The sequence below is a fragment of the Rosa chinensis genome, chromosome 7, assembly GCF_002994745.2.
Source record: "Rosa chinensis cultivar Old Blush chromosome 7, RchiOBHm-V2, whole genome shotgun sequence".
In the NCBI taxonomy this organism is placed as follows: Eukaryota; Viridiplantae; Streptophyta; class Magnoliopsida; order Rosales; family Rosaceae; genus Rosa; species Rosa chinensis.
In genome coordinates this window covers 49,489,626-49,501,815 of record NC_037094.1, presented here as the reverse complement: position 1 = coordinate 49,501,815, position 12,190 = coordinate 49,489,626, and the positions used below count along the sequence as shown (strand labels likewise).

Genomic DNA, 12,190 nt, shown 5'->3' with positions numbered 1-12,190 from the left:
ATGCATAAATTGACTAACAACACTCACAGCATAAGCAATATCAGGTCTAGTATGTGAAAGATAAATCAACCTTCCTACAAGACGTTGATACCTCCCTTTATCAGTTGGAACTTGATCAGGATAGATAGCAAGTCCGTGATTCATCTCAATGGGTGTCTCGATGGGTCGGTAGTCCAGCATCCCCGTTTCAGCAAGTAAATCAAGAACATATTTCCTCTGTGAAAGTGAAATCCCCTTTTTAGACCTTGCAACTTCAATACCCAAAAAATACTTCAGTTGTCCCAGATCCTTCATTTCAAACTCCTTTGACAAATACTTTTGCAATTCATTTATCTCCTTCAGATCATCCCCTGTAACAATCATGTCATCAACATACACAATAAGAGCTGTAATCTTACCATTCTTGCGCTTGATGAACAACTTGCGCTTGATGAACAAGGTATGGTCAGAATTGCTCTGTCTATATCCAAAGGCTTTCATGGACTTTGAAAATCTTCTAAACCAAGCTCTTGGAGACTGCTTTAGGCCATACAAAGACTTCTTCAATTTACACACCTTGCCAACATCACTTGGGTAATTCTTAACACCTGGGGGCATATCCATGTACACTTCTTCCTCCAAATTCCCATTAAGAAACGCATTCTTCACATCAAACTGGTGCAAGGGCCAATCTTTGTTTGCTACAAGTGAGATTAGAATCCGGACAGTATTAATCTTTGCCACAGGTGCAAAAGTCTCCTCATAATCAATCCCATAACGTTGTGTATATCCTTTGGCAACCAACCTCGCTTTGTATCTATTAATAGTTCCATCTGCATTAAGCTTCACAGTAAATACCCAACGACATCCTACAGTCTTCTTTCCAACCGGCATAGGTACTAGCTCCCATGTTGCATTTTTCTGAAGAGCTTCCAATTCTTCATTCATCGCCTTGGTCCATTTTGGATTCGTCAATGCATCCTGCACGTTACTAGGAATAGATACAGTAGATAATTGATCAACAACAAGTGCATGTGACCCAGAAATCCTATGGTTAGACATAAAATTAGCTATAGGGTATTTAGCTTTGGCTTTGATATCTGGTTCATATTGTTTCTTAGGAATTCCCTTGGTAACCCTTTGTGATTTCCTAGGTTCGACACTTTCTAACCCAGAAGACTCATTAAAGTTTAGGGGTACCTGGGGTGGATCATTCTGACTGGGATCTTCAGTTGGTGAGGCAGAAGGGGGAATATCTTGTGTGTGAGCTTTGGATACGTCTTGATTTTGTTTCAAACTATCCAGAAAAGTCGTCTCTTCTGTCTCGGAATTCACAACGCTCTATTGGACATACAGTTTCAGCAGTTGCATTCTCTGTTTCGGAATTCACAACACTCTGTTCGGCAGTCGCATTCCTTGTTTCGGAATTCACAACACTCCGTTCGGGAGTCGCATTTTCTATTTCGGAATTTACAACACTCTGTTCGGCAGTCGCATTTTCTGTTTCGGAATTTACAACACTCTGTTCGGCAGTCGCATTTTCTGTTTCGGAATTTACAACACTCTGTTTGGCAGTCGAATTTTCTGTTTCGGAATTTCTACCTTCAAATTGTTCCTCCAAATCTTCCAAGTCTTCAAAGACATCAAAATCAATAATAGAACAAGGATTCCCTTCACAACCTCTCTCCCCCTGAAGGGAAGACTGAGAAGCTCCCCCTGAGTAATATGGCTCAGATTCACGGAATGAGACATCAAGAGATATATGTATAGTGCCAGTAAGAGGATCATAACATCGATAACCCTTCTGGAAGTCAGCATAACCAACAAATATACACTTACGGGCACGGAGATCAAGCTTTCTACGTTGAGGCTTGGGAATATGAACACAAGTTGTGCACCCAAACACCCGGGGCTCCAAATTAGGCATAGAAGGGATGGTCAAAAATGTATGAAGCTTCTGATGAGGATTCTGAAACTCAATCACCCGGGAAGGAGTACGGTTGATAAGATATGCTGCTGATTTCACTGCTTCGCCCCAATAGGACCGCGAGGTACATTCATGCCAAACAACGAAGCACGAATAACTTCCATCAACTGCCTGTTCTTCCGTTCTGCTAAACCATTCTGTTGAGGAGTATAAGAATTGGAGGTTTGATGACGAATTCCATGTGACCGGCAAAACTCAATCATAGGGCCATTCACAAACTCTCCACCATTGTCAGACTGAAACACTCTGATGGATTGTTGATACTGAGTTGCCACCATTTTGTGAAATTCGGTAAACATTCCAAATACATCACTCTTATTCTTCAGTAATGACGCTCATGTCATTCGAGTGCAATCATCAATAAACATTACAAAATACCGAGCGCCAAAAAGAGAAGGAATTTTCGCAGGACCCCAGACATCGGAGTGAATCTTCATAAAAGGAACAGGACTTTTATTAAGACTTGGTGAATATGAAATACGGTGACTCTTGGCCAGTTCACAGATGTCACAGTGGAAATCCAAATCACTAACAACTGAAAACAATTGAGGTTGCAGCTTCTTAAGATAACGAAAGGATAGATGACCTAAACGGCAATGCCATAACCATACAGCTTCCTTCACATTCTCTACCCCGTTGATCTGATTAGCTTGTCCGAAAAGATGCTTATGTTTCTTTCCAGTCTCTGGCAGATCCAGATAGTATAATTTCCCCCTTCTAACACCATAACCAAGAATCCGTCGAGTCAAAATGTCCTGAAACACACAGAAAGACGGATAGAATGTCACAATACATGCAAGAGCTAAAATAACTTGACCAACAGACATGAGATTATAAGCAGTGATGGAACAACTAGGACAGATTCAAGGGTTAAGGTATCAGATAAAGCAATAGAACCTTCTCCGGTGACCGGAGTTGGAGTACCATCAGCAGTAGAGACAACGTCTTGAGGGGAACGTCTAAGGTTTTTCACAAGACTTAGGTCATTGGTCATATGGTCAGATGCACCTGTATCAATTATCCATGTACTATTAAAAGTAACCTTACCCTTCATACCTGACTGCGCTACATTAGCGGAGGCATTGTCTAGGTAAACTTCCTCTTTAGTAGCAACAGCAGCCTTGCCCAGATTCTTTCGAGGTTTCTTGGTGAAGTCCCACCAATCAGGGTAGCCAATCACTTCATAGCACCGCTCCTTGCTATGACCTAATTCCCCACAGATAATGCACCTTTTGTTTGCATATGGATTTGGTTTACCTAGAGGACGGTGTGGAGAAGGTCCTAAGAAGCCTGGAGGAGGACCCTGTTTGCATTGGGCCATAACAGAAAATTCGGTAGTTACCGAATGCCCCATAGCCTGTTTCTCTGATTGCATCATTGAGGAATTCATGATTTTCGCAGGATTGGATTTTCAAGGGTTTCAAGATGGATATGAATGTTTTGGAAAAAAAGGTAGGGTGATGGTGGTTTGAAATTCATGATGGTTTGATTTCAACGGTGGTGGTACGCAGCGGTTTGTGGTGTTCTTCGGGATTCAGGGTTCAGGATTCAAAGGATGCAGCGCAAGTTCAAAGGATTGAACTAGGCTCTGATACCAAGTAGAAAAGAATACTTCAATTCAGGGTTAATTCGATAAATCTATTCATCCCACAATGGGGATATATATACAAATACAAAGGAGTAGTCTAACTATAATAGGAAACAATCTTTCCATAATTACAGGATATTCTAATTAAATAAAATCCTAATTACATACAGATTTACAGCGATTCTACATTATGAAAATATATGAGCATATTCCTGGCCTTTCCAAACACTGGAAATGAAATTTGATGGGAATTGCAATACCCCATGCTTGTGGAAAGAGCAAGGAATTGATTTCCTTTCCTTTCTTTCCGTGTAAATTAAGTCAGCATCAATGTAGGAGAGTATAACAGCAGAAACCAGGAGGAGGATCGTATAAATTCACAACTCATACATACATAGAGAGACATAACAAAGAACTTCTCTAATTCTCTCTCTGTGTGGCCTCCGAGAGAGTCTCTTTGTTCTTGGCTTCGCTCTTCCTCTACCTGAGTTTACTTTCCTTTCGAGACGATCTTGTATGTTTTTTTTTTCCCTTCTCCGGAAAGAATGATTGTGGATCTTATGGTTTAGCGTCTTCAGCTAGTTTAGCTTTTGGATTGTTGACCATTTATGGTTTTTTGGTAGATAGGTCTACAGTTATTCTCGCTGCTGACTCATAGAACTACATATGGCTTACATGTTTAAAAATCAGTTTGTTTTGCTGAAATCAAAAATTAATTTTCTTTACTCATATAACTTGTAAGTCATTGCAATTGTGTGCGTGAGTCTTATAGATATATACAATAATGCAAGTATTGCCGTACTTTTGTCATTATGAAGTAGTGAGAAAAGATAATATAGACTATATGCTTGCTAGGTATCCTCTTTCTACTTGCAATACTTTCCTCGTTTATGAAGCATTGATAGAATATAAAACATATATGGTTGTAGGTATTCTGATTTTGTATAATGGGAGGACGTTCGATTGATGTTGCCCAGGAACTTCCCTTTCCTAATGCTGCTCGCACTATGGTCTTATTTGGACGCACTGATATTGGAAAAAGTGCAACAGGCAACAGCATTCTTGGCAAAAAAGCCTTCATTTCCAGGCGTAGCTCTAGTGCTGTCATGACCACTACTGAATTGAAGACTGCTATCTTGAGAGATGGACAACAAATTAATGTTATAAACACTCCTGGTAAAGTCTTGCCGACGTGTATTTGTTTTGTAATCATGTATCTAAAAATGTGCCTAGGAGTAGCACTACGAGTGTATAAGGTAGTTGCATTTAAGAACCTGCTTTTCAAATGTTATTCTTTCCTTTTGATTTCTATGGTATGCTGCAGATCTTTTTGATCATTCTGCCAAATCAGACTTTATTGGCAAAGAAATTGCCCAGTGCATTAAATTGGCCGAGGATGGGATCCATGCTGTTCTTGTGGTTATCTCAACTAGAACTCGCTTTACAAAAGAAGAGCAATCTGCAATCTGTAGCTTGGAAAATCTATTTGGACGTAAAATCTTTGACTATACGATTGTTGTCTTTACGGGAGGAGATGTGTTGAAAGAAGATGAGACTTTGGAAGATTATTTGGGCCGTGATTGCCCGGGGCCTTTGAAGGTAAATTTGTTTCTTCAATTTGGGACATGAGTTTAAAAGTATTAAAGTTCTGTTGAAGCATTCCTATTGGTTCTCCATTTTTTTTCTTTTCTTTGCTCCCCAGATTTGTTTCCGAATGATATCAAACCTAGTGAAAATGCTTGTCCTCTCTAAACTGAGACAGTTCTTAGGAACTCCTTGTTCTTTGCTTACATCAAATGTGTATTACCTCTTTACAAAAAATATTGGTGTCATTGTCATTTGTTGTTCCCATAAATAACGTTGGTCTTTATTAATGATGTGGGGTGGTATAAGGTAGACTTGGTTCAAATGAGCAGTATTCATTGGAAGTTGACAGAAATCTATTCGTAACATGGAATTAATGGAAGATCATTTGACATATTTTATGTAAGAATTTGCTATTTTGCTTTTATTTTTATTGCTTGATCCAGTATTCTCTTTGATATGAGCCTATCATGCGCTAGACTAATAATCAGTTTTAGGAAATCCTTGGTCTGTGTGGAAATCGCTATGTGCTTTTTGATAACAAGACTAAGGATGAAAGCAAGAGGGTAGAACAAGTGCAGCGGCTACTCTCGCTTGTAAACTTGGTTATATCACAGAATGGTGGGTGGCCATACACGGATGAGAGATTTGCTAAAGGGAAGGTATTTGTTGTTTTCTCTTTTATTTATAGTAATTTCTTGAGATTAATTATTTTTTGAAATAAAGAGTCAAACCAATAGTATGCCCCTGATTCATAGATAAGAATAGTACAAAACGACTACTCTGTGTTGATATTCGTAACTCAGAGTAGTCTATGTTAACAAAAGAATCTCACCCTAGCAGGAAATCTATTCTACTTAATTCCACACGCCGAGCACGCAATTGTGGTATGGTGACACTAAGTACTTCCACATGGGCTCATAGAGACACTCTTCCTGACATAGACCATTATTCAACAAATAGAAAGCAAAAAAGATTAAGCAACTACCGGCTCCTTGCCCTTATTAGGGTTTGAGCCATTAGGAGTTTCAACAAATTAAAATAATTTCTGGTAAGCCGTTGACCAGCTTTTCCATCTTCTTTCCTCACTTAGCCGGTGATTTTTTCATAGGCGAAGGTATCACAACTTTGATCTCCTTCACTTTGTTCTTTGCACCTTTGGGTCTTCCCCATTTCTTTGTCTCACCTTGCACCAACTGTGATGGACACAAACCCATCGAAATACTATCCAAATTAGTACATCCAATGGTTAAGCTTAAACACAGCTTGCACATGATCTACAGCTTAAACGAATTACTGAGATGGTAAATTTTCATCTGCATTTTGTTTGCATTTAGTAGTTGCCATCAGCATGTTTTAACAGTTGGCTTAGTTAAAACTACAATTTGCACTCTGCTGCATCCTGTGCCACGGTCCTGCGTCTATTGACCAAACCCTTTAAACTGAGATCATTGTATTTGTAAAGAATGATGACTTTGTGTATATTTTTCGCATTGGATGTTGGTCTTTTTTGTACAATGAATAGAAAAAGCCTAAAAATAAACATAAATATAGAGCAAGATAATTGAACAGTTAACTAGAAATCTATAAACACATTATATGTATCAGCATTCATATTAAATGTGAATTTAGGTGGTTTAACACTCCCCGCTTACCGTCACAATCTTGGAGACACGAGATTGGGAGAAGTTTGAACTGTCGGGTAGAAATCTAGATATATCCACAGAATAGCAATGACATTAAATGTGACTTATGTACTTGATAGTAGTTAATAAAATTTGTAGAATGAAATCCTTATTGGTAGAATGAAGCAATTTAATTAAGTGGCCATATTACCTTCTTCATTTATTTAGTTTAGAATCTTACATTGGGAATCTTATGATTCAGGTGCTCTCCCATATAAAAACAATTAATTTTCTTTGGATTTGGAAAGATCTAATGGGTAATATAGATCCCAGAGCACAAAGTGTTTGCCTCTATTAATAAGTTGTTTTTATATGCTTGAAAATATTGAACTTTTACTTTCATGTATACTTTTATCTGAATCACAAACATATAGGTTGAGTTAATAAGAGAGAAAATCACGATGCTTGAACAAAAGTTAGCTAATGAATATGCTGCGCGACTAAGAGCAGAAGAGACGGCCCAAAAGGCTCAACAAAGATCTAAGGATGAAATCCGAAAGCTTAGAGACGATATGCAAGTAGAGATGCGGAAAAGAGCCGAAGAGACTGCCCAAGAGGCTCAACAAAGGTCTAAGGATGAAATCCGAAAGCTTAGAGATGATCTCCAACCAGAGATGCAGGAAAGAGCCGAAGAGATTGCAGAGATACGGAAAAGAGCCAAAGAGACTGCCCAAGAGGCTCAACAAAGGTTTGAGGATGAAATCCAGAAGCTTAGAGATGATCTGAAAGCAGAGATGCGGAAAAGAGCAGAAGAGACCGCCCAAGAGGCTCAACAAAAGTCTGAGGATGAAATGCAAAAGCTTAGAGACGATCTACAATTAGAGATGCTAAAAAGAGCTGAAGAGACCGCAGAGATGCAGAAAAGAGCCGAAGAGACCGCCCAAGAGGCTCAACAAAAGTCTAAGGATGAAATCCGAAAGCTTAGAGACGATCTACAAGTAGAGATACGGAAAAGAGCCGAAGTGACTGCAGAAATGAGGAAAAGAGCCGAAGAGACTACCCAAGAGGCTCAACAAAGGTCTCAGGATGAAATCAGAAAGCTTAGAGATGATCTGCAAGCAGAGATGTGGAAAAGAACTGAAGATACTGCCCAAGAAACTCAACAAAAGTTTGAGGATGAAATCCGAAAGCTTAGAGATGATCTGCAAGCAGAGATACGGAAAAGAGCTGAAGATACTGCAGAGATGCTGAAAAGAGCCGAAGAGACCGCCCAAGAGGCTCAACAAAAGTCTAAGGATGAAATCCAGAAGCTTAGAGATGATCTACAAGCAGAGATGCGGAAAAGAGCCCAAGAGACTGCAGAGATGCGGAAAAGAGCCCAAGAGACTACCCAAGAGGCTCAACAAAGGTCTCAGGATGAAATCAGAGAGCTTAGAGATGATCCGCAAGCAGAGATGTGGAAAAGAACTGAAGATACTGCCCAAGAGGCTCAACAAAGGTCTGAGGATGAAATCCGAAAGCTTAGAGACGATCTGCAAGCAGAGATGAGGAAAAGAGGCGAAGAGTCTGCAGAGATGCAGAAAAGAGTTGAAGAGACTACCCAAGAGGCTCAACAAAGGTCTAAGGATGAAATCCAAAAGCTTAGAGACGATCTACAAGCAGAGATGCGAAAAAGAGCTGAAAGCAACGTGAGCAACTGTGTTATTCTTTAATGTAATGACTGATAGGCTATGTGATAAGGAGATCGTGGAGTTTGCGGCAACTGGTTGGGACGTCTGGTTGATAATGGCTATGGTATTCTGTGTAAATGTGAAAGATACTGGCTCAGGGTTGGAAGTTTAATATCTAAACTCTTGAACTGTATGGGAATAATGTTGTAAGAATATATACATATATATATATATATATATATATGGGAAAGACAGGGGAAACACCCCAAATTCTGATTATTCATGTTAATAGTAGAGACATTAAACCTACACTCCGGATTACATTACTAGCTTTTACAATATCTTCATCGAGAACATCTTGAATAATAACAGAAGTCTCGTCTGACAAATACTCATCAATATAAGAGTAACTAGCAACATGCGCTAATCTATTGGCTATGCTATTTACTTCTCTAAAAATATTCAAGTGTGAAGAATTCAAAGCTTATATATAAGACTTACAATCCTCCATGATGCTACCAATATCTGAAAAATTCTCATCTGTACGTGTAACTGCTGCTGTAAGAACTACACAATCACACTCTATATCCACATTAACCCATCCTTGGTGAACTTCAATGAGAAGCCCAGCCCTCAATGCTTCTGCCTTTACGTGTTAAGCTGAAGCAACATGAGTGAAAGGCCTTGCTAGGGCAGCCAAGCACATTCCTGGCCATCACACCGATACCACCCTTCCCTACAGTAACTTGGAATGCTCCATCCCTAAAGTATATTCATCTCTTAAGTAGGTTTATATAGTATTACAACCATGTACATATAAAGAAAAGTAATTAATGCTGATCTAAGTCAACTACATCACTAATGCTAACTGATACACAAAATAAATCATAATAAAGACTAATTGATATGACACAGCTCATGTCAACACTCCCCCTCAAGTTGGTGCATAGATGTCTCAAATGCCCAACTTGTCAAGTAAGCTATGAAATACTTTACTTGAAACAGCTTTAGTCAGAATATTTTGCAAGCTGGTCTTTAGTCTTCACGTGTGGCACATCAATGATCTTTGACTCTAGTTTTTCCTAGATGAAGTGTCTGTCCACTTCAACATGTTTGGGTCTGTAATGTTGAACTGGATTGTACGTGTGCTATGTCTATGGATGCCTTGTTGTCACAGGATAGGTTCATAGCTTGTTTAGGCTTGAACCCCAAGTCTTTCAATAGGTTACAGAGCCACAACATTTCACATATTCCTTGAGCCATTCCTCTATATTCTGCCTCTGCGCTAGACCTAGCAACTATTTTTTGTTTCTTACTTCTCCAAGTAACAAGGTTACCTCCCACAAAAGTAAAGTATCCTGAGATAGATCTTCTATCAGTGATAGATCCTGCCCAATCTGCATCAGTGTACCCAAGAACCTCCAAGTGTCCATTATTTGAAAACATAATTCCCTTACCTCGAGTTGACTTTAAGTAACTAAGAATCCGGTATACTACATTCATGTGAGCTTCACTTGGGGAATGCATGAACTGACTTACCACACTCACAGCATATGCAATATCTGGGTGTGTGCAAGATAGGTACATGAGTCTGCCATCTAGTCTTTGATACGTCTCCTTGTTGGCAGGCACTTGATTAAGATATTCCCCTAGCTTGCGATTTTGTTCCATTAGCGTATCAGCAGGTTTCCAAGCTAACATACCTATTTCAGTGAGTGAGTCCAAGACATATTTTCTTTGAGATAAGAAAATGCCTTCTTCTGATCTAGCAAGCTCAATGCCTGGAAAATACTTCAGCCCACCCAAGTCTTTCATTTTAAACTCAGATGACAAGTAATCCTCTAACTTCTTTGCTTCTTCTTGATCATCTCCTATTACAATCATATCATCTACATAAATAATTAGTGCAGTCAGCTTGCCCTTTCTTCGGTTCAAGAAAAGAGTATGATCAGAGTTACTCTGCTTGTAGCCAAATGTCTTCATTGACTCACTGAACCTCCCAAACCATGCTCTAGGAGATTGCGTAAGCCTAGATAGGGATTTCTTCAATTTACACCATACCCTTTTGTAATGTTACTATGTGTACTTACATGAGCATTTGCTTAACCATAATTAGCTATAACGGGCCACGCCCATACCACCGCCAACGATACCAACTACTATCAATGATATGACCTACAGAAACACAGCCAAACAGGCCATCACCAGAGCTCCAGCTCAGCCCGAGAACACTGCTGATGCGCTGCCACCCACCGCGTCAAAAAACAAAGGAGAGATCAGTCTCTCTCTCACCTATAAAAGATCCCCTCCTCTCTCCTCATTACTTTACACACTCATTATCTACCTAACATTATGCTGTCAACACAAATACATTGACTGACTTAGGCATCAGAGTAGAGAAGACTGCCAACCACGGTCCTCCTTTTACGCTCGTTGTATTTTACTTGACAGGTAGCGGTAGGGCCATAATCATCGCATCAGCAGTTTGACCCCGGATTAGCGTTAAACAAGATTTGGCTACCACCGAAAGTCATCAGCATTAACATTGGCACCGTCTGTGGGAATCCTTGAGCAAAAAGGTCATCCCACCACAAAATCACCATGACTAATCGCAGCGGGGAAGTCGCGGAAGACCAAGCAGACCAGTCCGCTAACCCCTAATCCACTAACCCCGCGATTAACGTTAGCCGCGCACTTTTCAATACCCCTGACCCAGGACACTCCCTAGGTGTCGCATAATCAATCAACAGTAGAAATATACCCAAGCAGCAGCCGCCAACAGCCAGGCCAGGGCCTCGCCGCCAAGTATGAGCTGGCACTGGCGGATCTCCACAAGGCAAATAAGGAGCGTGAGCAAGAACATAAGGAAACGACGGAAGCTCAAAAACAAGTGCCCACGCTGATGTCAAGATTTGACGAACTAAAAAAGGTGCTGGAAACAAACGCTAACCCAGCGCAGAGCAAATAATCACAGAGCGCCAGGCGTAGTCACCCCATCGTGGGAAGGCTGGTACTAGCACCAATTATACAGATGCAAGTACCGCTAAACCCACCTGAGTTAGTAGGACTGGGTTCACTGCCCCCGCCACATTTAATGATAGAACAGGAGGCAGAATCAAACAAACTACGGTGCAACCAAGGCAAGAATTGGGGGAAACCCACCAGCTCCCCAAGCAAGCGTTAGCGCAGCGGAACCTCCAGGCAGGACCCGCTGGCGACGCCACCACCATAATATTGGAAAGAATGCAATAGTTGGAACAAAGACTGATCCGACTTATCCGGGCCTAGGCAGAAGCCCAGGCGCAAGCCCAAAACCTGCTATTTGCATCAAGATCGGGACTGTTCACCACTCGAATCTTGCAAACTGTCAGGCCAGCATATGCGAAGACACCAAAAATTGCTCAGTATAGTGGCCTCACTGATCCTTTTGTCCACATGGATACCTTCAAGAAGGTTACTACAACAAGGGGCTCGATGACCCCACCCTCTGCCATCTGTTCAGCAAAACGTTGGATAATGAGGCAATGAGTTGGTTATTCGAGTGCCTATCAGGATCCATCGACTCATTCTATACATTGTCAAACGCCTTCCTATCGTGATTCATCCTCTTGGCAGCAAGGCATTACAACACAAGCTAGCTGTTCAACGTCAAGCAGGGCGCAGAGGAAACATTAAGGGCATTCGTCACAATATGGTGAGCTGCGGCATCGACAAAACAATGGCACTGGCATCTTTCAAGCAAGGGCTTCTAAAGGGA

At 40.7% G+C, this 12,190-nt stretch overlaps 2 protein-coding genes across 3 annotated transcripts; one reads left to right on the top strand and one right to left on the bottom strand.

The window, feature by feature from the left end:
* The first annotated feature begins 3,945 nt into the window (after positions 1-3,945).
* LOC112179711 (immune-associated nucleotide-binding protein 8) lies at positions 3,946-8,735 on the top strand. Of its 2 annotated transcripts, XM_024318185.2 has the most exons (5): positions 3,946-4,068; positions 4,484-4,730; positions 4,879-5,153; positions 5,636-5,800; positions 7,198-8,735. In XM_024318185.2, the coding sequence occupies exons 2-5, from the start codon at positions 4,502-4,504 to the stop codon at positions 8,473-8,475; spliced, it is 1,947 nt and encodes a 648-aa protein (XP_024173953.1). In that variant the 5' UTR covers positions 3,946-4,068; positions 4,484-4,501; the 3' UTR covers positions 8,476-8,735. The 2 variants fall into 2 exon arrangements, with proteins under 2 accessions (XP_024173953.1, XP_024173954.1); XM_024318186.2 differs by lacking the exon at positions 5,636-5,800.
* An 802-nt stretch (positions 8,736-9,537) lies between these two features.
* On the bottom strand, positions 9,538-10,416 carry LOC112178081 (uncharacterized mitochondrial protein AtMg00810-like). Its single transcript, XM_024316292.1, has one exon. The coding sequence runs from the start codon at positions 10,414-10,416 to the stop codon at positions 9,538-9,540; it is 879 nt and encodes a 292-aa protein (XP_024172060.1).
* Between the last annotated feature and the right edge of the window lie 1,774 nt (positions 10,417-12,190).